Genomic DNA, 27685 nt, shown 5'->3' with positions numbered 1-27685 from the left:
GGTACAGATGGCTTGCCAAACCAGATATTTCTTTGCGAACTTTGACAGTTTCATGTGCTTGAAAACATCTGCTACCTTTCCCCTTCCTTTTGCCGTATAAAACTCCTGTCCCGGAAGCTGCTTGTAGTCGGCTTTGACGTAGGTTTCGTCGTCCATTACCACGCAGTCAAACTTCGTCAGCATCGTCGTGTACAGCCTCCGGGATCGCGCTTTGGCCGTCGTATGTTGTTTATCATCGCGATTTGGAGTCACTACCTTCTTGTAAGTCGATAGTCCGGCTCGTTTTTTGGCTCGATGCACGGTTGTAGACGATACACCCAGCTTATTTGCGGCATCTCGGAGAGAGAGGTTAGGGTTTCGCTTGAAACTACCGGCAACTCTCTTTGTCGTCTCAGCGGCTTCCGGTTTTCGATTTCCCCCCGATCCAGACTTCCTGGCTGTCGACAAATGTTCCCCAAACACTTTAATTACATTTGTAACGGTTGATTTGCCAACTTTGCGTGCGAGTAGCTCGGATTTTCGCGATGCGCGAGCAAAATTTTGATACGCTGTTCTTCTTGCTTGGACGGCATTTTGACAACTGAAGAGTGAATTCCAAAATCAAAATAGGAGCAACATTCTACACACACACACCTTCAAAATGAGGGGTGTTCAGGTTTTTTAAATGCAAAATTGAAAGAAATACGTCAAGTTGATATTGACCAAATTTTTACCGTATCACCCTTTATATTGGGCGTAGAATTCAAACTAATTCACTTGGGGAAAATCCCCAGATTTCTTGTGGTCAGACAAAATGGAGCCCAACATTTTCGTAACGATAGACTGCAGATCTTGAACAGTAGATGGATCTGATGTTTGGTAAGCTCATTTCTGAACAAGCTGACATCCTTTGACGCGGTAAACAGCGGGTGAATCTTTTCCTGTTTCTAAACTGGAGCTACTCCCGCATCCTCGCGAAGAACCGAGAATGGATTGATCGACCGAATGGCCTAATGTTACATGTTAAAATTTTCTGAAACACGTTAGATTTTCGGAGTCAAACAAATCTTCAGTTTACAAATCCGTCCACTACGATCGTTTTAATAACCGAAGATGTTTGTTTCATTACTAAATGGACCATGCTTTAAATGTCCATGAAATAAATTTCAATAACAACTTTCAACACATCCCCCAATAACTCCCAATATTTATTTAACTAGTAATTACCTCCACATCGCATCCGTAGCCAATGAGTCGGATCGAAACAATTACAAATATCCAATCGATGCGGCAGGCAGTCATCACCCTCAAAGTCGTGCCTACTCGCACTCATCAAGCCCAAGCCACTTAAAGGTCAATGCAAATTCAATTATTCACCGTAAAAAAAATTAAATCAGCGCAAAACGTGCCTTCCTTCTACTGCTATTTGAGTAGGAGCTACTATGTACCTACTAAACCAGGAAGCCGATCACTTACCACACACACGCCGGAGAACGAACCAGAAATTATTCCATTCAAGAACCCTTCCCTGCCCCCTGCTTCTTCCATCGCACCAGTCGGGATCAGCTCTAAGCTCTAATCCAAGCCGTCATCAGGTTCGAGGTGGTGGGCTTCGAGAGAACCACAACACGGAGCTCTAGGACGTTGTCGTCGTCGTCGTCGTCGTTGTTTGGAGGTGCAGTGAATAAATCAATTCCTTTTGGATCTGTGCTCTGTATATGCAAAGCAAGAATCTTGCCATCCCATATGAATCAAATTCCGTAGGCAGCCCGCGGTTCAGAATGTTTGCGGTTTCGTCGCCGTCATCGTCATCACACTGACTGCGAGGATGAGACCGGCGCCGCCAGCAGGGACAATGTCAGTGACGCGCGCGACTATTTTCAAGGCCATCATCGACTAGCAACTCCAAGTAGCTTCCGTGATCTTTCCTCTTCGTAGAGATCGTAAATTTCACTCGGTCGCTGCTGGGCGTGCTGGAGCCTCGTAACGAAGAAAAGGGCGTTCCGGTAATGGCAGCAAACCACAGGGGCTACGGTAAATTGAAGAATGATCCCGCGACAGTTGCGCAAAATTTATACCACCACATAATGCGCTTATTACAGTCTATTAAGGTGAATTTATTGACTGATTAATGGCAACTTAAGCCAGGTCGTAAATATCCTGCGTGTCGCGATCGGTCGATGAAGGGTCCATTTGGCTCTGGGCTGTGGGGAGGTGATCACAGGATCACAGCCTGGTGGTGGGTGACCTTCGGGTTGTGGTTTTATTGCTGCTTTGCCGTCGCCGTGAAATTGAAAACTATACTCACAGTCAATGGCTGCCAATATCAACAAGCCACCACCACTCTACAACCAGTCAGTCGGGTCGGAAGACGGAGCAGGAGATTTAATTATTCCGGTTTTTTGTAGCGCGGAAAAAAAACAAGTCATTCGCTGATAGCGAGAGAAAAGGATTGTTTCGAGCTTTCCAGATCAAGGAATCAACCGCCGTTGGTTTACGTAGATACAGAATAATCAGAATAAGGAATCCATTATTAAAGATTAAAGTTGATCCCGTAATTTTTCTGAAGCAGTATTCGCGACCTTGGTCCACCGTCAGCTTGGAAATCGTCCGCCCGAACATCACTGCTGTTAAAGCATCACATTCCTTTAATGTTCCAAAGTGTTGTGCTTTCGCTATGACAGCACGCCAACAAGCTTTGCGCTGCTGGGTTCGGCCGTTTGGGGGTTCAGCAATTGTTACCTCCCATCCAATACTCCTCCTCAACGATTGCCAGCATCAAAACCAATCATCGAAGAAAATTTCAATAACTTGATCCTGCCCAGAGCGGTTTGGTGAGTACGTCCGCTACCATCTCTTCGGTCGGACAGCAAACCAACTCAAGAATCTTTCCATCACAAAGTTCTTTGACGTAGCATTCCCTAGTCTTGATGTGCTTCGATCGACGACTGCTTCTTTCCGATCCGACAAACTTAATGCAACTCTGGTTGTCTTTCATTATTTTCACCAGTTCCATCACAGGTTCGCCGAATTCCTCCATCAGTTTTCGTAGCCATACTGCCTCCTGACTTCCTTCACTTAGAGCAACGTACTCGGACTTCATCGATGACAAAGTCACGCAGCCCTGCAAACGACTTGCCCAAGACACTGCTGCACCAGCATACAGAAAAACGATGCCTGTCGTTGGCTTCCGAGTATTGAAATCACCGGCCCAGTCTGCGTCGGAATACCCCATCAGTTTTCCTTCTGGATCTCCGTACTGCAGACGCCAATGTTCCGTCACCTTCAAGTATCGGACCACACGCTTGGCTGCTACCCAATCCTCTTCCCGCGGTGCACTAACACTTCTTCCTAATACTGAAGCACTTACTGCTATGTCCGGCCTTGCACAGACTGCAATATACAGTAGAGCTCCTACTAGGCTTCTATATTTTGTCACATCCTCCAGAAGTGGACTCTTGTTGTCAGCCTTCGTGAATCCTTCTTCAATTGGACCTTTGCGTCACGAAGTCCAAATCGCTCAGCCACACGGTCGATGTAGCCTTCAAGAGAGATGCTGTACTTCCCTTCCGATCTGGTAACCTCCAGACCCAGAAAGTAGTTCAAATCACCAAGATCAGTCATCTCAAATTCCTGTCTCAGTGCATTATAGATTTTCTCTATTTCTGCATCGCTTTCACTGCCAACCAGAATATCGTCCACATAAACCAGCAAGTAGACGCGCTTTCTGTCGACGATCTTCGTGTAGAAGCATGGATAAGCCGTACCTTGCTTAAAGCCTAGCCCTAGGAGAACGGAATGTAGTCGGTGGTTCCAACAGCGGGCCGACTGCTTCAACCCGCAGATGCTCCTCCTCAAGCGACAGATCAACGTCTCCTTGCCTTGGACTTCGAACCCAGTTGGCTGCTTCATGTACAGCTCCTCCTTCAAGTTATCCGTACAGATAAGCCGTCTTTACGTCGAAATGCTTCAGGGTCAGGTTTCGCTTATTCGCAACGGCCAGCAAAGTCCTCAGCGTAGTTTGCTTTGTCACAGGGGCAAACACCTCATCGCAGTCCTGTCCGAACTTTTGACTGAACCCCTGAGCTACCAACCGCGCCTTGTACTTCATCACCTCGCCAGTTGCATTCCGCTTTAGCTTAAACACACCCATCGGCATCCGACAGGCTTACGACCTTCAGGTAACTTCACAAGACCCCACGTTCTATTAAAAGCATGTGATTCGATTTCAGCTTCCATAGCACTTTTCCACTCGGTCCGTTGCTTGCAGCTGACCGCTTCCTTAAAAGTGCTTGTTTCCTTCAGCTCCTTGGACGTAAGATCACCGACTGCAAAGATCTCTTCGATCAGTCTTTTCGGTGCAACTCCTTTGCTCGACCTCGTTGAACGCCTAGCAATCGCGTCCAAAGGAAAACCTCTAAATGACGATTCCCCTTCAGATGCATTTTCGTACAACGTGGTATCCAAGCTCGTATCCATGTTTGAATCCGCTACTTCATCATCGCCAGGATCTGATTCTGAATCCGTTTCGGTGTGTGTATCCACTGGTTGATTCTGATCGCCACTCGACACCATTCGATTGTCCGTACCTTCTGCAGACGATTTCTTCTTGAGCGACTCCGATTTCTTTCCTGACGGCTGCAGGATCACTGGTTGTTCACCTGTACATTCTTCGACTCGCGTTGAATCGCTCAAGCTACCAAACTCGAAAAATGTGGCATCCCTGCTGATAGCGATCCAGTCATTTTCCGTGTCCAGGAAACGGTATGCTTTTCGCCCTTCCGCGTATCCAACGAAGACCATCTTCGTTGCCTTCTTGTCCAGCTCCCGCCGCTTCTCCTTGGGCACATGATGGCTTCTTTCCATGCCACAGTTCGTACGTTGGCAACGATTCTGCAGATAGTTTGCAGTACAAATCGCTTCCCCCCAGTATTTCTTGTCGAGACCCGACTCCGCCAACAAACACCTCACCATCTCTACTTCATACTGGTTCTTACGTTCCGCCTTCCCATTCTGCTGCGGTGAATAGGGTGCCGTTTGCTGCAGAATAATACCGTTCTCAAAAGGGTAGTTCCTTAAAGATGCACTAGAATACTCCCCGCCTCCTTCGTTACTGTGTATTGTTCTCAAAGTTCTGTGCAAAGTTATCCTGAATCGGATACAGGAGAAGATCGATGCGACTCTCCGACGGCAGCAGGCAGGATTCCGTGCCGGAAGATCTTGTATGGACCATATTGTCACGCTCCGCATCATCCTGGAGCAGGTCAATGAATTCCAAGAGTCCCTTTATTTGGTATTGATTGACTACGAAAAAGCTTTCGACCGTCTCAATCACGAGAATCTGTGGGGCGCCCTGAGACGCAAGGGAGTCCCGGATAAAATCGTCAACCTCATCGAAGCGCAGTATGAGGCTTTCACGTGCAGAGTTCTGCATAACGGAGCCTTGTCCGACCCTATCCGGGTAGTCGCTGGTGTGAGACAAGGATGTATACTATCACCGCTACTGTTTCTCATCGTAATCGACGAGATCATGGTAGGTGCAATTGACCGTGTACCGAACCGTGGGCTGCATTGGCAGCCTATCACCATGGAGCATCTCAACGACTTCGATTTGGCTGATGATGTTGCTCTACTAGCACAACGGCGCTCTGATATGTAGAGTAAGCTCAATGACCTAGCCGAACGCTCCTCTGCGGCGGGTCTCACCATCAACGTCAACAAGACCAAATCGTTGGATATCAACACGGGCAACCCTTCCAACTATACGGTAGCGGGGCAAGCCGTGGAGAAGGCCGAAAGTTTCCAATATCTTGGCAGCCAAATAGCGTCGGACGGCGGGACCAAGAGCGACATAGGTAATTCGTGCCGGGTGGCCTCACAACTGGATCTCGAATGCCGAGCTCCATCGTCGATGTCATCAGAAGCCGATAGTAACAGAAATTCGAGAGCGAAAGTGGAGGTGGGTCGGCCACACACTTCGACGGGGCGGAACCGAAATCTGCAAGCAAGCGCTGGATTGGAATCCAGCAGGACATCGCAGCAGAGGCAGACCCAGGGGCTCATGGCGGTGGAGCCTCAATAAGGAAATTAAGCAAGTCGATAGAAATCTGACCTGGGCCCAGGTCAAGGCAAAAGCGAGCAGCCGCTCAGAATGGAAGTCTTTCACGTTGGCCCTTTGCACCGCTGGTGGTGCACAGGACCCTTAAGTAAGTAAGTAAATCTCCGTCGGTTCGAATAACTTTCGAAGCCCAAATCTTCACGCACTATCTTCGATACCGCCTCAGGATCACGATGCCCGAACCTTCGATGCCACAGGTGCTGGCACAGGTCCGGATGCGCAGCCTTGGTCACAAGTGCTTGGTGAGAAAATTGCTTCAAGCGGTATAAGCCACCACTCCTCTCGCCCACCAGCACAGATTCCTGACCTTTCAAAACTTTGCATCCAGCTCGATCGAATAAAACATTGTAATCCAAATCACAAATTTTACTCACTGAGAGCAGGTTTCTTGACAACGAAGGGACATCCAAAGTTCAAAGTGACATCCATCCGAATACCTTTACCGGTAACTGACACCACCTTTCCGCTTCCAGCACCGCTCGACTTAATTTTGGTTCCGTCGGCCAAACAAATTTCCGGCTGCTTCGCTGCGTTCACGTTCTTCACGAGCTTCTTGTCACTGGTCATGTGAGACGTAGCACCGGAGTCAAAGTACCACTGGTTTGCCCTAGAGGTCGTCACAGCCATCAGATACATCTCCATCCCGCCCGGAACTTCAGCAGCCAAATTCGCCTTTCCATCTTCCGACTTCTTCTTTTCATGCCTACCTTTGGTCAACTTCGGACACTCCCGTCGAAAATGACCATCTTCTTGGCAATAATGGCACACACCTTTCTTCTTCTTGTCCGTCGTTTTAGACTTCACACTTTTCATCACCTTCTCGCTGCTATGCACACTTCCACCGTTGCACTCGAAGCGACGACGCCAACTCGTCGCGCAGCTTGCTCTTCACGAAATCCACCATCAGTTCGTTCTGCGGCTTGTTTTCGATCACGGTAATCAAGCTGCCATACGATGGCGGAAGGCTCGACAAAATTAGCGCCATGAAAACACGATCTTTCAGACCTTCCCCAATCACCTCCAAACGATTCTCCAAATCCGTCATCTCGTTCAGGTGCTCGGGAAGATTACCCTCTTCCGATAGCCGCAGGGAACACAGCTTTCTTAAGATGTGAAGTGTCAAAGATAGAGACGTCGCCTCGTGAATCTGTTTCAACGAGTCCCACATCTCCTTCGCCGTCTGCTTTCCAATGATGTGAACCAGCTGACCGTCGTCCCCCGCCAAGCCGATCATAGCGCGAGCCTTCCCGTCTTCCGCTAGCCACTCCGCACTGATCGCTTCAGGCTTTGGATCCGTCACAAGCTTTAACAATTCTTCCTTCAGCAGCAGAAGCTCCATCTTGAACTTCCAGATTGAAAAGTTCTCGTCGTTCAGTTTCTCCAACGAAACCTTTGCATCCGCCATTTTGTTTTACACTCGCGACGCAAAATTGTTCGTTCTTGAAAAACACTTGACGTTCCGGGTTTTCACTATCGTCCACAAATGTACACAAAACTCCGCGTTACACTGGGCCCTTACCCTATTGGGCTGAGCTAGCAGGTTAAATAATAACACCGGAATTAATTGGTTTGATAATAAAAGTAAACTGATTTATTAAACAAATGTTTACAGTTCGAGATAAGAAACGATAATCAGCAAAATGGGCGATCGCAGTAGACGATCGCATAGAAAAGCGTCTCTCATTTCTAGTTGTGCTTTCGCTATGACAGCACGAAAACAAGCTTTGCGCTGCAAGGTTCAGCGGTTTGAGGGGTTCGGCAATTGTTGCCTCCCATCCAATAGAACTTATATTTCGTATTTAGATCTGATAGTTCTTCTGGAGGATGCTCCTGAATATACAGTCACACAGCACGTAATGTTGTGAGCAACTTCAATGACCGTTGTCCAGCAGAGCTCTCATTTTATTTACAACAATCCAATGCCTACGAGATTGTGCCGAAGGTGTTCCAATGGATGTGCCCAAGCTGTGCCGAATCTAATTTCGGCACAATGTGCTGAGTGACTTTCCCCTTAAAAAAATACTATAGCTCAAAGAACGATGAGAGTTGCAATCGAATCATCACAGTTGAATGTTTCGAGTGTCAACATTATTTTAAATCAAATAAAACTAGCAAAGGAATCGAAACTGTTATGTTATTAATTAATATTATTTGAGATGTATTGGTTCATTTGTGACAAAAATTCAATTATTAAGTAAATTGCACGTAAATTACGCATTTAAAAGAAAATTGACGAAAAGTACCTCCCCTCACCTAATGCGATTATTATCGTCACAATGACGGGACGCTATATTGTTGCGCATGCACTTCACTATTGCAATAAATTTGTTTGGTCACAAAGACCATTACTCACATCTTCTATAGATTTGTTTTTTTTTTAGTATATCCACATCCGCTCAAACCACTTAAATTGTTCTTTACTCAACCTTATCAACCAGCAAACATCAGCTCAGTTCCGTTCTCGGAATCAAGACTCCGCGCTTCATAGCGGGGTTAAAACGAACACACGCCAACCCCCCTCCCCCTTCCTCATTCCGAGAATGAGCCGTAATCATTGACGACTCCTTAAAAGGCATCGGGAAGGTAACCTCCTTTTCCAGAAGTAGTGGCCTACGTGATATGTGTGAGTGCGGCTCCATAGCCTACTGTGCGCCGCGCGCTGCTGGTTCAAAGCGGTTCAAATGGGCGCTTGTTTATGAAGTATTACTGGCATTCTCGCCTACCGGGATGACGAAATTCCCGCACATTGCGCTGCGGCAGTTTTTATGGACACATTGCGCTTCCAGGTTGTCAAAAAATAATTGATTAAGTTTAAGTGCATCCCGTCTTGAACAATTAGATGTTTCTTCCAGATGCGGAGATTGGCTCCTGACTGAAGATGTGTGATTAAATTATTACCAGTCGTTAACCGACGAGTTACTGCTATTGTGTCGAGTTTCGAGAGAGCCCAGCAGCCGCAGAGTCGCAGACAAATTTGGAGCTGTGTACTTGAGATACCACTTCCTCTCTCGCTTAAGTCGTCAACCTCTCCGGGGGTAGTTAATGACCAATAACAACGGGCGAGAAACCGTTGAGCTTTGTCTTCTTGTTCTGCCTGGCTTGGAGAGGAGCGGGCCATACGGTTACTGTTTCAGTTCTGTTGATGTGTCCCGTAGGTTGTAACCCTACGATGTAAGAAGAAGAAGAAGAAGAAGAGAAGTACAATGGACCCGATGGATAATGGATGGTCTCATCTCAACCCCCGAAGGCGGTGGTGGTGGCGAGAAGTCACCGACCACCACCGCACTGAGTCTGAGCTTGAGCTCGTTGCTGACCTCGAGAGATACGAAAATGGGCATGCCTCCGGTGGTTGTAGCGTGCCGATGATGAATCTGCAAATTGGCTGCAGACGACGCGACGCGCTTCGTCTTCGTCCGGGGTCGCTGGATGTGGGAATGTTGTGACTATTTTCGCTTTCCTTGGAAGGGGACGCCTCGGAATAGGTACCTGACTGTCTTGTCTGTCTATATAGCTTTGTTGACTGATTGGGGCTGTGGGTTTTTTTTATTGGTAGCTGGCCAATCCATCATTTATTGACGATTATCGGAAATATGATCGGATGATGACTGTATTCTGTTTTTCTTTTGCAGATTGACCTAGACAACGCGAAACACTGAGTACCTGAACTAAAAGTCTGACTGAAACTATAGTGAATAAAAACCGATACTCTTCAACCGGAGGTAAGTGCAGAGATTCTGTGATTCTAAATAAACTAACGTAATGACGCATTTCAGATCGCATTTCAACTTTTTTTCTTCAGAGATTTTTATTTTACTTTTCAAATGCTCTCAAACGAGTGTTACGATTTTGAAAAGACCAACGAATGTTTGAAGAGTTGGGTTATGGTTCGCTGCAAAATTTTTCGTTTTTTTCATACTACACAATACTTTGCTTTATTATAGAGACTTTCAGCCTTTAGCTGGTTCGTCTCTTTGAAAGGAAGGGGCTCCTGAGGGGGTCCCGGAGAAAGAAAATAAATATATTACATAGTGTTTGTTACAGAGTTTAAGGATCTCAGAGTTCTGTGTCGATTGTTGTAACAGTAAGGAAGGTGAATTTCCAAGAGAGAGAGTCAATGTCCGTAGCCTGCAGGGTTGTCATCGGTGTTCTTCCGTTTGACATGTCATTTACCGAGCTGGTGTTGTCCAAGTGCCGTCGTTCGTCCGTTGTCGTGTCATTGTTCGTTGCGGGGTTCTACGTAGATTGATAATAGCCTGTGTCTTTAAGGAAGTCGAGAAGTGATCTTTCGCTGTCTGGGTCATTGGATAATGCGTCTCTAATGCTGCGACCGATACCGTATTGGTCTCGGAGGTTTTGATGTGCAGGGCAATTTATTATGAGATGCTAAACTGACATTTTGGTTACTACACAACACTACTGTTTTAAGCAAGAGTATTTATATATGATGCGCCCGAATGCAAAGGGATGCAATAGAAAGTTTGGTGAAACTTGCCATAATTTAATAATTGCCAAAGGCACTGTTGACCCTCGCTAAACGTAACTACAATTAATTTATCAATGGCTTATTTTTAATTTGAACTTCTTGTAATATTCCGGATCTACAATAGTAATCAGGGGTTACCTTTAATTTTTTAAGCTGTAGTGCAGGAGCCATTGAGAAATAGGTAGGAACTGTTGTGGCGTTACGTAGAATGTGTCAGAGTGTATACATTTTATTTGTGTTCGAACCTAGGACCGTTTTCGGCCATTTGGAATTAAGTGAATGCACCATTGGACATCCGGGATAACCTCGATCGTACGCGATCTTCTGTTCGGTTTTAGTTAGAATAATTGTTTTGGTGTATTTTCGTTATGTTGTTTATGAACGTGTGACAGCTCGGTTGGAGTGATGTGAAATAAAAAAAGCGATAAAGTCGGTAAGAAGTGACAGATGCTCCACCCGGGTGCAAGAACATAGTTGAATCTTGCTGGGAAGAGACATTCTCAAGTAACATTTCTGGTTTTATAATGTTCTTCAATTCAATTCTTAACCTCTTCAAAACCATGATAAAACCCAAATTGTTACTTGGGATTATGATCTAAATGGTGAACACAAGACATAGACAGCTGTAACTTTTTAACCACGATACCAAGTGTCTTGGAATTTTTCTAATCATGAAATCAAAAGGTTGTCTTTAAAATTTTGTTCAATTTACTTTAACATTTAGCATCTATTCTATTGGTCTATTCTTTGTTCAATTTATTTACCGATTATACAACTTTAAAGTGTGGCAGAACTTTCTGTTTTTTTTTTGTTTGAAAGGTTTGAGTTGTCGTTTGCTTAGAGGGGTTTGGTTTTTTTGCGTCAAAATGAACTAAAATTTGGAAGCGTTATAACTGATCAACTGCACTATATTTGGAGATGGAATAAAATGGCCAAAGATCAACAAATTTACAGCCTGAACCAATGATTTAAAGTTCGAGACCGAGCAATTTTATTTTTATAGCGGTGTGTTCACTTTACTGTAACTCGGGATTAAAACATCTCTTGGACGGTCTACACAATTATACGAGTAAAATGTGGACTAATGGAAATGTCATTTGGTAACGTGGTTAAAAAGTTGCAGCTGTTTATGTGTGTGGCATTAATTTGGTGATCACCCTTTATCGCATACCACCATTGTAGAAAATCATAGCTGACAGAGCTCGGATGGATGATTCAAATCCTTCAATTTTAGATTTAAGACATTAATAATGTATAACGCAAATGATAACTTGACTCTGTAAAGTTTATGCACTTGAGCCTGTACAAATAAAGTAATTAATAAAAAAACGGGTGAATCGATCAGGGATGATAAGAATGTTTAGAAAAAATTGACGATCCAGTTTGGAAAATAATCAGACTGCTTTCAGGGACGTAATTTCATTTGAATAGCTTTTTTTTCCAGGGCTTGAACAAAAATGAATTTATTAGAAAGTTAGTTGTATATTCCGGGCAAAAGCCGTGGAAAACCAGGAAAAACGTCTCGAATATGACGAAAATCCATGAAAATTTTACTCAGTCTGCCTTGACCATAAGTAGAAAATATCAACCATATCAATCGTATCAATACATACACACACAACGACTTGTTCATACTATATTGTTACTGTTTCTCTGAAATGTGCTGCCTCTGTAATATGAATATAATAAATACACGTAGAGTAACCGTGTGCCTTCACCATGACAGAACAGTCCAAATCATCATCGCTTTTATTTAATAAAACCAACGTAGAAAATTGCGTCCTATCGTGCACAATGAAGGAGTATACTAATGAGTGAAACCTCTTACGATTTTCTTCATATTAGAATAGTTTTTCCCGGAAAAGCCCGTAAAATTCAACTCTCTTTTGAGTATATCCACTTTAGCCGAAATTGAGTCGACTCAACTAAATTTTGGGTCGGTCAGAACCACCGCATAGATGGTATGATATGATATGAGGGGCTCGGTGGCCTTAGAGCGACCGCTTTTGCTTACTGAGCAGAACATCATGAGTTTAATCTCAAGCCTCTCCAGATTCAAGATTCGTTACTGGCTTTATTTGCTAATATGAATAAATGGTAATAACAACAACTGTTGTCATATAAGGAGCTCGTTTTCCTAGTTTCAAACATTTTTGCTTACTGAGCAGAAAACCGTGGGTTCAATCCCAAGCTCCTGCGCATTATACGATCGTTAGGACATCAATTCAGCTTATCGTTTACCAAAACGAATCCTTTCTCACCCTTTTATCCAACATCCTCGTTGAAGTGCAGAGGATTTCTCGGCATCCATCAAAGTGAGTGTCACGTCAACGCATTCCTACCCATTGCTTTATTGATCTTCATTCGGACGCGGCCGGCCCTTGTATTGCCAAGTTTGAGATCACGATTGAAAACCAATAGATGTCTGGTGAAGGAAGCTTTAGAAATTACTTAATCAAGGTGGTGAGAATGCCAAATGAGTTTTGAGAAGAACTGTAGAGGAATTCTAGGGATGATTATAAATGAATTCTGGGGAGACTTTCAATGGAATTTGAATATTAATTTCAGGTAATTGCAGCTCTACTGTCTGTTCCCGGAAAGTTCTCAATAGCAAGAGACCTCTCGAGCTGGGTCTCAAGGTCGGCGCTTACTGCTGGGCAATCGGAGGGTCTACGCGACCAAATGTGCAGAATACTATTATTGTGGGTGTGGGTGTAAAGTGGGTGGTTTATTTTCGAAAAACGTACCGGTACTGCTAATGATGATGACTGATGCTGAAGATGGACGGCTTCGACGAAGTTGGGCGAGCGCTCGCTGGACTCACTGTGCTGCGAGTTCTGCAGGATTCGATGTGGTGATCGTGGTCAAAGTTGGCTGTGTGGCGGTGTGAGGGAGCGGTTTCGTTGGCGCCTGAAACCACTAAAGGTCCTCCCAGGCGTCTTCTCTCATAGACATACATCGGCAGAGCCCAGGCAAGGCCGGAGTAACTCTACCGAGAGGGAAACGTCTCCTTGGCGGTTAGGGACGGTTCCCGAGACAAATTCCTTCCATCCGATTATTTTTGGTCTGGCTTGAAAAAGGCTAGTTCCTTTGCTTTTAGACCTAGCGGCCCTTAGAGACTGCTAAGCCGGATCACGTGCGCGTCGGTTGATCTTGTCAACGGACAAAATGGCGGTGTGTACCAAACGATAATACAAAAGGTCCTGTGAGGTTATCGAATGAACGTTAGTTCAGCCGTTAGCTTTAGTTTGGGCAGAGAACTATTTACCTGAATTGAGCTGTGGTGCAGCAAATCGTCACACTCGAATATTACCACTCATTACTGGCTATTTCAAGCACTTTAATTGTTCAACACCTTTCACACGCGAACGCCTGGATAGTTATGAGAAATGGCGAATCGTTAGTGGGCTATCTGACCTCTGTCCCTCCGCTTTTCCATCGCTCCATCCATCCTCAAGTTAATTGGCCATGAGGCAAACTTAACTATGACTACAATTCTGAAACAACACCTAACGATCACCCATAACTGAAAACCTCTTAAATGTTGATCGATCGATTAATCAAAGATAAATTCTGATGAGAGCTGCGATAAAATAAATGCAATAAATCCAAGGGAATCTAATAATATAGCTAAAACAAAAATCGTTACCGAAGTTTAAGCTAGTTTGAAGAAAGTTTGAAGAGATTTTATAAAGAAAGTTATGGGAATTTTTAAGAAATATCAAAAAGTATTGGAGGACTTGGCTGGAAATTTAGAGAATATTTCAAAAGAATCTCTCAGTAGTGTTCCAGAAGATTCTGAAGAAATTTACAGGGGAATTCTAAGGAGAGTTTCAAGAAAATTTCTAGAGATCTTCGTCCAGAGCATTTTGGAAAGCATTTCAGGGAAATTCGAATGAAAATACCTATCGAATTGTGAGGATAAATACAAGAAAATTTTGCGATGACTGTTTTCTAAGTTCTAAATGGCATTTCCAGGAATATTCCCAACGAAGTGTGAAGACTATAATGAAGAGAAATTAAAGCAATTTCTTGCCAGAATTTCTAAGAATACAAGAGTTAATTTCAAGAGTTTTCTTTCTTTCTCTATAGTGTTCTGCACAAAATTACGACTTTTATCGGGGAAATTTCTAGGGACTACCGGTCAAAAACATAAAATAATTGAGGAGAATCCTGAAAGCAAAAGCAATTCTGAAGACAACTTGCAATGATCCTAAGGAAATCCTTCAGATATATGCAAACATATCCTATTATAAGTTAAGGCCACCCCCAGAAGGGTCCTCAGGTCGCTACGCACCTCTTCTTCTTGTTCCTGTTGGGTCGCTTTCGAGAACCATTTTCACTGGTTCTCGTCCGGCATTTCACTGGTCGTCGTCCGGCATTCTCACGACGTGCCCAGTCCACAGAGTGGATGATGGATGGTTCTCCCAGCCAGAGTTGCGACCTATCACAATCACGATCGTCAAACAGCTGATGGTAGTAACGCTTTGTACATTCCTATCAATGTGCTCGTCGAAGCTCTCTCCATTACCTTCCATTAAGTTCACGAAAGAAGTAAAAAGCAACTGGTGAATGTCGTCTTCAGATGTGATCCATCACCGATCTGGTCATTCCCGACAATCATGACACTCATATGTGCTCATTTTGAAGCAGTTGCTGCTTTGCTTGCTTATGTGAGTGTGTTGATGAGTGAGCTCAACAGCTTCCGTTTAATGTTGCCTGCTTTGTTTGTAACTCACACAGTCGCGCCTGCCGAGACGAACGTGGAATGCGTAGGCATTGTTTTGATTTTCTTCTGTCGTTTCGCTTTTTCTCATGATCGTACTGCAGAGGTCTTCACTGGTTTCGTTGTGCTTTCCATCATCAGCAGCGAGTGTAACGTTTTGCTTGTGAGCAGCGACCATTACTGGTGATTGTTATTTGCCATGGTTTTACCTCTCATTGCGTGACAAAACGTTCTGTCAGCGATAGTCGGTTGATACGTAGACGAGTGTCACGTGAGAGTCATGATATTTTGCATCTCGGCTCCCAGCAGCTGGTGCAATTCATGGTCCAGTCGCCTTTCCACGTTCCGTCATCCGTCACACACTTAGATTTTGTGCCAAGATTAGTACCACCGAGCAGGCTCGGCATTTATGTTTACTGAGATCTCAGCAAAATTTATGTTTGTTAGCTGAGATCTCAGCAAAATTTCCGTTTGTGCGCTGAATCTCGGCAAGTTTTTCCCTGAGATCCAGCAAAATAAAATGCCGAGCTGTTCGGCGGTGCCCATCTCGGCAAAAAATATAAGTGTACACCGTGGATGGTACGCAACACCTTCCGTTCTAAAACACCAAGGTTGGTTCTCCACGAGCATAGTCTAGGTCTCGTGCCCGTAGAGGCCACCGGTCTAATCAGCGTCTTGTAGATAGTAAACTTCATGTGGTGACGAATTTTATACGACCGGAGTGTCCTCCGGAGTCCAAAGTAAGCCCGATTCCCGGCCATGATGGGTCTTAGCATTTCTCTGCTGGTATCATTTCCGGCGGTCACCAGTGAACCCAAATACACGGACTCGTCGACCACCTCGATTTCATCACCGTCAATCTGAATTCGGGGTGGGAGGCTAACATTGTCTTCCCTAGAACCTCTTCCTCTCATGTGTTTTGTCTTCGATGCGTTGATGGCTTCAGCCTTCAGTCTGATGTACGTTTGCGCCATCGTCTCAAAGTTCCGTGCCATGATGTCAATGTCATCGGCGAAGCCAAGAAGCTGGATGGAATTCCTGAAGATCGTATCTATCATAGCTCTTCTTATCATACCTTCTAATGCGATGTTTAATAGCAGACACGAAATTCCATCACCTTGCCGTAACCCCTTTCGAGATTCAAAGGGACTCGATAGTGTCCTCGATACTCGAACAACGCACATCACTCGATCCATCGTCGCCTTGATCAATCGCGTCAGTTTATCCGGAAATCCGTACTAGTACATAATCTGCCATAGCTGATCTCGATCGATTGTGTCGTTTGCGGATTTGAAATAGATGAACAAATGAAATGTGGGCACGTTGTATTCGCGGCATTTCTGCTGAATAGTTATAGGGGACGGCATTGAATTTGGGAGAGTAAAGACTGACTAAAAGTAAATTGGTACGCACAAAAAGACCTGCAAATCGTGCGTGATTCAATAAGTTTAAAAAGTCCATTAATGATTGCTTCACAGTACTTTTATTAAAACTACAAAGTTACAGCATTAGATGGTTACATTTCTCCAGTTCGAACGAAATCTCGAACCTTCCTCTTGATGGAGTTCATCAACACCCGCACAGTGGAAACGAACACGCAATCTGTGCATTTCTTCCATTTTGCCCGCATTTGCTGGATGTCCCTGACTGCCCCACCGCTTCGTCGAAGTTGGTGCTTTGAAATTGCCCAGTATTTTTTGATTGGTCTTAATTCTAGGAAATTCGTAGGATTCATTAGTTTGAGGACACAATGGACCTTGTTGGCAGCATACCACTCCAGAACCATCTTGGAGTAGTGCCAGCTGACCAAATCGGGCCAAAAGATGACTTTGCCCCTATGCTTGCGAATTAACGCTTTTTCAGGCATTCTTCGATGTAAACTTGGGATGTCATCGTCGAGGATGTGACTGTGAACTGCAAATCGCTTCCCAAATCATGGTCTTCTTCGCGAACTTGTTGGCAAACATGAACTTGAATCTTCCCGGAACATTCCCACGTCCAGTCGCGATGTAAAACTTTTAAACGGGAAGCTGCTTAAAATCGAGTTTGACGTATGTTTTGTCATCGATCAAAGTGCAGCCCTTGTGCTTCGTCAAAACACGGTCGTACAAGAGCCTTGCACGCTTTTCGGCCACGGAATTCTGCTTCATGTGCCAGTTCGGATGTTTACTGGCTTTGTACGACTTGTATCCTTCCTTGGCAAGGATGTTCCGCTCCGTTTGAAAGTTGGCGTTGTACCTTCTGGCCATATCTCGGATCGAAAGACCCGGGTTGGCGACCCCTGGTTTTAGTTTTTTCGTAGGTCCACTGATTCCTTTCCACACTCAGGGTTTCCTTGTAGGTTTTGAGCCCTCGACAAACTGTTGTGTTCGGCATTTTCAGCACTTTAGCCAGCATGGAATTGGACCACTACGGATTTTCCAGGTATTTGTGCACAATATTTTTTTCTGCTTCCGAGTTCCATTTGATGTTATTTCTGAACGCGATCGACTACTTTGATCAAACTTGCACCCGTTGTTCTCTATTGAAGTGTAAACAAACCACTGTCAAAGATTTTCGATTCCCAACACCAGAGGCATGCTAGCGGTGCGCGAGGGGCGTACCAATTTACTTGTAATCAGCCTTTACCTTGTAAGTGGCGCTCAGCAGTGTGATCGCGCGGTAGTTGCAGCCAGCTAACTTGTCGCGATCGGGCATACGACACTTTCCATCCACTCCTCCGGTAATATTTCCACCACCCAAATCTTGGAAATTAGTTCAGCTTAACCACCGTATTTTAAAACCTCGCTTAACTTCCTGGAGATCAGGGCCGGTACGCAGGGCTGGTACACAGAAGACGACATCTGTGCGTGCTCCTAGGTCTGGTGCCGTGCCACCTTCGTTTTCTGCTGCATTACCGTTAAGGTTCTCGTCATAGTACCATCTAGTCCCTCTCTAGAATTATCTAGGCCCCCTCCAGAATTATCTCGGCCCCCTCCAGATACATTGTCTAGCTACGCCAATGAGTACCATAGAGGTAACTCTAAGACCGGAAGGTCCCGAAACGTTTTCAACTTTTTGGCTCAGGTCTGGTACTCTCATCGGTCTCAAGCTATTCGATGCACCCCCCCCCCCCCTCCCCCCAAACATAGGAAAATCCGCGAACCGCTCTTTTCATCTGTCAAACTTTCATAGCGAATCAAAACAAACATAGTGTAGTAATAGAATTTCGACTAGAATGGGGTACGTTAATCGATTTGCTTGGGATCTTTTTTCCTTTGATTTGTTTTCTGTCGATATTGTTTTCCGTCGATCTTGTTTTCCGTGCTGAGCACCAATGCTACCGACGCTCAAGCCCTACAGTAAAAGTATGGACGTCTGTCAAAAGTTGTTCCAATCGAACCGTCAAAATGCACCGCTTTGCTCGATTGGAACAGCTTTTCCAGTTTTGTGGTGACAGTCGTCCATACTTTTACTGTAGGGCTTTAACCGACGCCAGGGAGGCAGCTCCCACAGCTGGACTCTACCTATCGACCCATCAACTCATGAACCCATGACTGGGATTGAACCCAGGCCTGCTGTGGTGAGAAGTAATCGCGCTTACCAATACATCACCGGCGCCGGTTAGTGAGTCATTTTAAAATCGTTAGTTTCCCCGGTTGATAGTACTGCTTCCACCTCTCAACAAAGAATATTGAGCCTTCAAAAATGCACAAGTAAACAAACAATACGATGCTATGAAAGGTCCACGAAGAAATGATCATAAACACGCAGTTAGCATTAAATTTTCATGGGATTCGTTTGATAATGATCAGTAATGAGAATATATACTATTTTTTCTTAAGATAATTTGAGAAAACCACTGTTCTAATAATTTACTACAGCCGCTATTTTTTCTCGCTAGAAGTCATTTGAAGTTGATGTAGAAGTCCTCTGTTGCCAAGTGAAAAGAAAGGGAATCTTCCCAAAACCAAAAAAGGAGAAACAGAAAAAAAGCATATCCTCTAGGAGACAGACAGAGAAAGTCGATTAAACTAGAGTCGGTGTATAATGAGTCACGCCAAGAGAAAAACAGTTGAACTCGCATCACGGTTTTCGAAAGATTCCCTTTCTTTTCACTTGGCAACAGACGACTTCTACATCAACTTCAAATGACTTCTAGCAAGGAAAAAAAGTAATGACTGTAGTACATCATTAAATTAGTGATTTTGTCAATTTACCTTAACGAAAAGTAGTAGAAATTCTCAGTACTGACCATTACAAACCGTATCGCATGACAAATGTAATGCTCACTGCGTGTTTATGATCATTTCTTCGATTTTATTTTATATTTAATTTCAATACCTTTCGCGGACCTTTCATAGCATCGTAATGCTTGTTTACTTTGCACGATAGGTAGCCGGTTTGACAGTTCAATAGGTAGACTTGGCTTCACTCTTGGGGTGACTCATTATACACCGACACTAGATTAAGCTTGCTTGAGCTTGAGCTTGAGCTTGATTGACCGCCCACGGTTCCTACTCTGTTACTGCCAGATCAGCTGTAATTACACAGAGAACCAATAGACGATGCTTGGGACTAGCAATCATCCTCAATGTGTAAAAACTGGTGATCTTAAATTAGGCAATACCAGCGCCGGCCGCGCCCGAACACAGGTCAAGAAAGGAATGGGAAGGATTGTGTTGACATGACACTCGCTTTGATGGAAGCCGAGAACACCTCTGCACTTCCACGAGGAATCACTGGGATGTTGGATAAGAGGGTTGGGTTTGCAGCAGGGTTCGTTTTGGTAAACGATAAGCTGAATTGATGTCCTAACGATCATATAACGCGAAGGAGCTTGGGACTAAACCCACGGTCTTCTGCTCAGTAAGCAAAAACGTTTGCCACTAGGCATACGAGCACCTTTTTAATCACCGAGTTGCTGTTATTACCATGTAGTAATATAATTTATAAAACGATTGACGAATCTTGAATGTGGATGGGCCTGAGATTAGACTCATGATGTTCTGCTCAGTAAGCGAAAACGGTTGCTCTAAGGCCACCGAGCCCCTCATATCACATAATACCGTTGCTCAAATTTGTGTATCCATTCAAACCCGGAACCAACGACAGCAACGAGTTTCGCAAAATACACGATACACAAGCGATTTTACCATAAATATCTTTGATATGTAAGGACCTGGGACTGCGTTTTTCTGCTCAGTAAGCAGGCCACTGTAACCGACGATCTTTCAAATCCTAAAACTAAAAACTACGAAAAAGTACTAGGCCTTCATTAAGTTTCACTTTCACCCGACGTTCAATGACAGGGTCCTATCCAGGATTACATCTGAAAAATCCAAATCTGGCCAACGCCCACCCTAAACCTAAACCTGTTCTAATCCACCTGAAATGACTAACGAATGGAAGACTTTGATTACCCAGCCATGCAATAGTCTCATTCCGTGCCTTATGGCAACTTGATGATTCTATTGCGCTCATCTTTTGGCACCACCCAGGGGAGACTTGGTCCTGTACCCAATGCTTAACTTATCTCCATTCCACTCAGCTACTCGCAATTTCTTGTGATATAGTGGGCGGAATATTATTATATGAGACAATTCAATGCAGACGTCTTTCCAAATTTGGCAGATCGACAGGTAATCGGTGAGTTACCACGATAGTTGCTATTCAACAACTCGATAACGTCCCATCGTCAACGCCTGCTATGAGAATTTCCCATTGCAGACGCCAACGAAATGACGTCATCGAGTTATCGATCAACTACCCTGGTTATCGCCTGGTACCTTATAGCACGATGCTAGGAGGCGAACCGGAAGAATCGATGAGCTACCTCTCCCCCAAATACACCGACACTAGATTAAACGTAAACAAACTCATCCGTTTGGATTTAAGTTGCAAAACGTATCGCGTTCGATCAAATTGATTGACTATAGTCGGAAAACAAAACATAGGTATTCAACATTTGGCATTACTAAAAATCTGTGATTCTCGGTAGGAAAAGGGAAAAATCGGTAGTTTTGAACAGGGGACTGGCAACCCCATATCAATCCTATACGTTTGATAGTAGGCAAGATCACGGGCCACGCCTGACCTATACAAAAAAGGGAAAGGACGCAAAATCGTGTTGTAAGCAGAAAGACAAGAGCAGATGAAAGCACCAAAAACATGGCCGCCAGCCAGGACCCTGGTTTTGAACCTTTCGCCTGTGAATCGGTAGGCATCCCGAAAATCGGTAGGACTACCGATAAATCGGTAGGTATGGCCACCCTGGTCAATCTCAACATAACAAGCCAATATTCACAATAGAGCTTTTGACGTTTAATCGGCGCACACTACTGCACCATTTAAATTGAACGAGTGTGAGCAAGAGGGAAACAGATTAGTGGGAAAACAAACCGTTCATTCATCCATGTGTGCTAGATAGAGAAAGATCATTAAACGTCAAAAAGGTCAATATACGTGAGGCACACTGAGAAAAAAGTTTGCGTAAAATAAGTGTGTAGAGTGACTACACCCTTTGGTATGCAAAATTAATCGATTCTTTAATCTACTTCATTTGATTCAACAAGTTTGAATGTGTCCAATGTAGCCCGTCCAGTCCAAAGAAGGCCACCACGATGGTTATCAAGATTGTAAAAATTGCCTGGGGTCATATTGACCCCAAGATACAAACAAAGGATTAAATTAATCAGAGGTTTGGTTTGAAGATAATGAAAATTAATGACTGTAAAATTCGACTTTGTGCACCCAAAGAGTCCTCCCAAACCCATAAGACTGTCAGCGTATCAGTAAGTATTCAACCTATAAAAAAAGTAATGCGATCTGATAATTTGACCGATAGTTTGCACATAGTACAGCCGTAGTTTAACACACGCTTTCCCTAATTTAAACCCATGCACCAAAGTTCTCGGAATTGATGTTCAAAATCTTTTCTATCCCCCGTGCAGACTTTAGATGCAGTTCTTAGCTGTGTGCTATTGACTACCGTAGTTTAGTTCATTTTGTCTGCTTAAATGAGTTCAAGCCGATTGTAGTCGTAGTCGTAGTATATTATAAGCCTATATATCGACCCTGCAAAAATTTACCGCTATGAGTAGATGGAACCTTGCCGCCGTACGCCTTCTTCTAGCTTTGGTGTCGTAGTAGTCGCACCAGTAGAATGACGGATGTTGCCCACCCGATCCTGCCGATTCCTTCGCTAGCCGCTTCGACCAACTCGAACTCGAAAGCCACCGCTGCTGCTGCTGCTGCTGCCACTGCTGGTCCCCAAGTGCCGCCGCGTACCGTGTCCTTCAATCGGGACGTGCATGTCAAAAGAATTGGTTTGTCAAAATTTTCAATTGCTATTGCTTGTGTTGCTTTATGTGTTCAAAAAGGTCACACGCATCCGTCACGATCGTAAATAATCACTTGTTTTGAACTGCACGCTAACCGACTAATGGAATGATTTACACCACACGAACGGTGCTTCCTAGTTGCACACCCACACCCGCGCACACTCACACTAATATTCCGTTCCGTTTTGGCGCTTAACTAATGGCGATGTATTAACATTGATCCTAGTAATTAACTGTGAAACTAATCACTGTAATTGTAACTCCCGTCAGAACGTGCAAGCTGTGAATCAGTGCGGAAATGCCTCACAACACATTTTAGCACAGTTGGGGCTAACGCGTGACACACACTTGACAATTAACAACCGCCTTACGTCACTCGCTCACATATGCAGGCCGTCCCCGGAACAACGATGCTAGATAAAAAAAAATGCGTGGAACTGTGTCAGGCCCACACATCCGAAAGAAGATGCAAATTTACATAGCCGAGCAAGAATCTAGCACTATAAAACTTGTTCACCGCGACGACGACAACAACAAATAGCACATGTCATCGGGAGAAAAGAATTCTAATTCACCAACTCAGTAGGCCGAGCGGCGACGTCATGATGGTGAAGCCTTGAGATAGGTAGATACTCTTGTGAAATCTGCGGAGGTTTACCGCCGCGTAGCAGCAGGCCATGCTAAAGCGAATCAAAATGCGCATGATACAGTTTTCGTGGGCGGCCGCACCACCGCTGCTACAGAATGGGAAATGAGCGGAGCCGGACGGTCAAAGAATGATCTTGATCTTATGTAAGTTAAGTAGGAAGATCTTGGCGGTCTCGTCGAGACGGAATGCCGTGCTGTCGGATAGGAGTTCCGTGATTCAACACGCGTGCGGAAGTTATTGCTGCGGTGGTGTAGGTGGCATGTTTAGGTTAAACTGGGTTGTTGATTCGACCCGATTTGTCTGACGGGAGTTCAGAACTTCGTTCAGGATGCTAGGGAATCGGGCAACAATGTTTCAACGCTATGATTTATCCAACCTTAATCCAATTTATTAACGTCATCCGTGAAATTGATTTTCCCAGCCCAAGTGCACGCCTGGGAGGTGTCGGAAGGTTCGAAACAATCTTGCTCTCTCTCGCGCGCTTTGGCTTGGTGTGTTCCGAATCATGCTGCTCCGTTTAGCATAAGGCATAGTTGGCGGTGCGAACAAGCAATCATTTAAGTGGTGCGCTGAGCCGCAAACAGCAGTAGGCCGGTGCTGATTTATGCCACATCCATTTATGTTGGAGCAGCGCGACCCCGTGCGAGCGTTCTTCTCGAGGGTACTCCCACGGAGGGCACACTTTTCGAACATAAACAGCACTTTCCTTCGGAGCTGCTGTTGGTGCTACCTTTTCTCCGCTTTTGAAGGAGAGAAGCAAAACAAACAAGTGCTACTTAACTTGCACAGAACGATCACTTTGTTGTTTTTGTTATTGTTGTTGAGTAGAGCCACTTGTACAGATGCATAAATAATAACCCGGTGCAGCCGGTGGTAGTATGCGTTGACGGTCAAATGAGCCTTACAGAAACACGTAGCTCGTAAATTACGGCCAAGTGCCTACTTGGACCGCTGCTCCGGTGCTGGAGGATCCTACAGGTCCGGGTTGCTTTGCATAAATTGTTACGATTTCCAAGAATTACTTGTGAACGTCATAAATTAGACCGCTTAAACCTGTTTCGGAATGTGCTGGTGAATGCTAATCTAGAACTGATGCCTAATTTTATCACTCTAATCCATTCCTTACCAAGGCTAACAGCTTTCTATCATTCCCCCTCCCACAGGATCACGTTCGGAACCGCGAACCTTCCCTACCAATTCGAACGTCCGCAAGGAAGCGCAGAAGCTATCTCCGGAAGCCCTCCGCAAGGAGGCCGAATTCGTTCTAGCCCAAGCGGATCGCCTAGATCGGGCTCGATCCCATAGCAGCAGCACCAACGGAAAGGACGACAAGTTCAACTCGCTCCCGTCGAGGAAGTCCCGTGGAAAGGCCACCGTCAACCGAAGTTCCAGTGACGCTTCCTCGAAGAAACCTCAGAAGAATCTGCTGAGCTTGTTCAACAAGACCAGGCATGACGGATCCGGATCTGTGAAGCCACCAGCCGAAGACAAGCCCCGCATCACCGTCAGCCGTAGCAAGAGTGATGTTGGTCAAAACCGTCAAGTGAGAACTCCTCGTCGAATCCCTCGAAGAAACACCCAGGAGCTGAAAAATGATCCACTAACACCGATCATTGAAGCTTCCCCCGTGGAGTACACCAAACCCGTAGATCCACTTACCGCGTACACTCAACAGAAGCATCCGACCGGGATCCACAGTTTCCTAGCCAGTCAGGACTTGGATATCTTCCCAAACCGACCCGCGTCCAAGCCCGTAATGGAAACCATCGCCCTGCTGCGACACAACTCCAAATCCCAAGAACGCCTGCACAGCTCCCAACAACCACCGGACAAGCCCAACCTCACCAAAGGCGTAACCGTCGAGAACATCGTCAAACGCCTTTCCACCGAACGACACACCTCTCCGCCACCAGCACAGATCGTTCGCGACGGCTTCTCGTACACTCGCCCAAGCGAACCCATCGTCTACGCCCAGGTCGTGTGCAACAATGATAGCAAGGAAAAGCACACCGTCCGCAATCAATACCTAGCCAACACCAGCGACGAAGACGTCAAGAAATGTAGTCCACACGACGACCTCACCGACAGGATGGCCACCAAGGAGTACCTCACCATGAAACGTCCGAGTCCTCCACTTCCCAAGTACACCCTGGACGAGACGGACAACTTTCCTCGGACCAAACTGAAACCCTACAACAGCGACGAAGACGAAGGCTTGGGCATAGACTACAGCAAACGCTTCTCAACCTCCTACCTCAAGACCACCCACCAGACGACGGCGACGGCGGTGACGGATTCCTTCACCAATTCCGACGAAGATCACATCACTCCAACCGTCAAGTACACTCCGCCGTCGTACGTTGCAAATCACAACTTCAGCGCCAACTACCGTGGCCAGGCCGATGGCAAGGAGTACTTCCCCGAGTTTCACGAACTCAGTCAACGGCGAGAGATTCTGGAGTCAAGAATTCGCAACCGCATCGGCTCGAGGGAAGTGCTGGACAAGGGCTCACCCGATCGAGATGTGGTTAGACGGGGCAGCGCTTCCCACTACGAGAGTTACCTGCAAAATAGCACTGCGCGGAGAAGCGTTGATCGGATGGCCAGTGCTTCACCGGTGCGAAGGAGCACTCTGTCACCACCACCGGTGGAGGAAGACTTGATTCGTCGTAAGAATTCCAAGAACCAGCAGGTGGAATCATTCATCACGAAGACGGTGGTTAACCGCGATGGAAGACCGTACTCGGAAGAGTACGTGGAGCGAATCAAGTACCCGAGCAAGAACATGGAAGATATCCGGACGACGAGAACTACGTTCGAACGGGATGGATCCGTGGAGCGGACTGAGGTGCAGAACTTTTCCAGAAACCTGGGTGAGACTAGTCACTCGGGGCAAGTGATGGACAAGGGAGACTCCGGGATTGAGAACGACTTCCGAAAGGATTCGCTCAATAACGAGTATCCAACGGGGTGAGTTGGATAAGAATTGGTAATCTGAGGATTTCAAATAAATTTGTATTGTCGATTTCAGGAAGAAATTCACCTTGGCCCAGAACATACATGCAAGCGAGAGTTTTCTTCGTCATGAACGGAATCATACTAACAGTTGTCTCCGAAAGCCGAAGCGGATGTATTCCTACCGGGAACGGAGCATAGACGACGGCAGTCGGTTCGATCCCCGGCTAGATGACTATCCGGATTCGGGCCGTGGTTATCAGAAAGAGTTGAAATCTTCGTTGAAGCAGGAGAAAAAGACCGGTGGATTGGCTAAGGTGAGTCATCGGAGGTGGTCAACTGATCGTAAACTAAAGCGAGGTTTAAATTTCCAGGTCAAGCAGTTCATGAGTTCCACCAAGAAGAAACTGGTCAGGATGGGTGAATCGGACAAGAAGGACTCCCGGCAGAGTAGCATCCGTAGCGATGAGAGGATGCGATTCGATGATCAATACAACTCCAAGGTAAGACGATCTTATTGAATTACATTAAAATGTTGGTCAACAATCCTCGAATCCACAGGTCCCAGACATTGCCAACCGCCGGCGGTTGTCAACCCCAAAGTCCAGCCCATCGACGACAAAGCGTTCACTGTCGTTCAAGAGCACGAAAACGAGTGATACGCCGAAAGCTTCCCGTACGGACTGGTTTAAGTCATTCGATAGGTTGTCCCGCAAGAAGTCCGACTCCAAGTCACAGCTGGGAAGTGACCTCAAATCGTCCTCCGGTGGGTCGAAGCAGCAGAAAAACCTGCGGTTCTTCGGTGATACCGATACAGAGTATGCCAATGCCCCCAGTAGACCTAGTCGGTAAGTAATTGCAGATCCAGCCTGCATTCCTCCTAATTCTACCGTTGTCTCGTTTTCCAGTTCCAAGTCTTCGCTGACGAAGGCGGATAAGAAATATCAGAGCGCTTACGATTTGGAAGCGACACCAAAGATCAGAGAGACCCGCAACCGTGCGACGTCGATGCAGAATCTGGACGAAGAAGAGCACCGAAACGAATCTAAGGTATGATCAGGCCCTCCGATAATTTAGAGTTCTGATTCATGTAATCTCCCGCTCTCAATACAGAGAAAGGACCTGTATGACATTTCCGAGTACTCGACGAGCTATCGGATGCACTCGCCTTCACCTGGTGGCAATCCGGTACGGCGGCAGCACAGCATGAGCCGAGAATACACTCCGGATCGCACCATTAACCGCAAGAGCTACAGCCGCTCGCGAGAAAACAGTGTAGATCACGTGGAATCCGAGCGTTATCAACGATCCAGTCGAAGTCGCAGCGAACAGCAACATAGGAAACCTCCTTCCGGTCCGCAGAAGCCGGCTCGAAGTTTCGAACGGAGAGGTAGCTTAACCAGGTGAGTTGTCGACTGAGGTTGATGGTAGAGCTAGGCTAACCTAATGTCTA

At 45.5% G+C, this 27685-nt stretch overlaps 1 protein-coding gene across 2 annotated transcripts in view; it reads left to right on the top strand.

Moving 5' to 3' along the window:
• Nucleotides 1-27685, top strand: part of blo (bloated) — a 115774-nt gene that overhangs the window by 87131 nt on the left and 958 nt on the right. For both annotated transcript variants that reach the window (XM_065227009.1, XM_065227019.1), the window contains exons 2-9: nucleotides 9727-9816; nucleotides 22239-22613; nucleotides 24441-26247; nucleotides 26309-26549; nucleotides 26607-26735; nucleotides 26794-27080; nucleotides 27141-27282; nucleotides 27346-27635. In XM_065227009.1, the coding sequence (XP_065083081.1) occupies nucleotides 22451-22613; nucleotides 24441-26247; nucleotides 26309-26549; nucleotides 26607-26735; nucleotides 26794-27080; nucleotides 27141-27282; nucleotides 27346-27635 (3059 nt within the window). In that variant the 5' untranslated portion in view covers nucleotides 9727-9816; nucleotides 22239-22450. The remainder of the gene's footprint in view (nucleotides 1-9726; nucleotides 9817-22238; nucleotides 22614-24440; nucleotides 26248-26308; nucleotides 26550-26606; nucleotides 26736-26793; nucleotides 27081-27140; nucleotides 27283-27345; nucleotides 27636-27685) is intronic.

Source organism: Ochlerotatus camptorhynchus, unplaced genomic scaffold (assembly GCF_037179485.1).
Source record: "Ochlerotatus camptorhynchus isolate MF236.1 unplaced genomic scaffold, CSIRO-AGI_Acam_v1.1 ptg000022l, whole genome shotgun sequence".
Taxonomy (NCBI): domain Eukaryota; kingdom Metazoa; phylum Arthropoda; class Insecta; order Diptera; family Culicidae; genus Ochlerotatus; species Ochlerotatus camptorhynchus.
The sequence above is the reverse complement of the archived record's forward strand: the minus strand, read 5'-3'. Positions and strand labels throughout refer to the sequence as shown.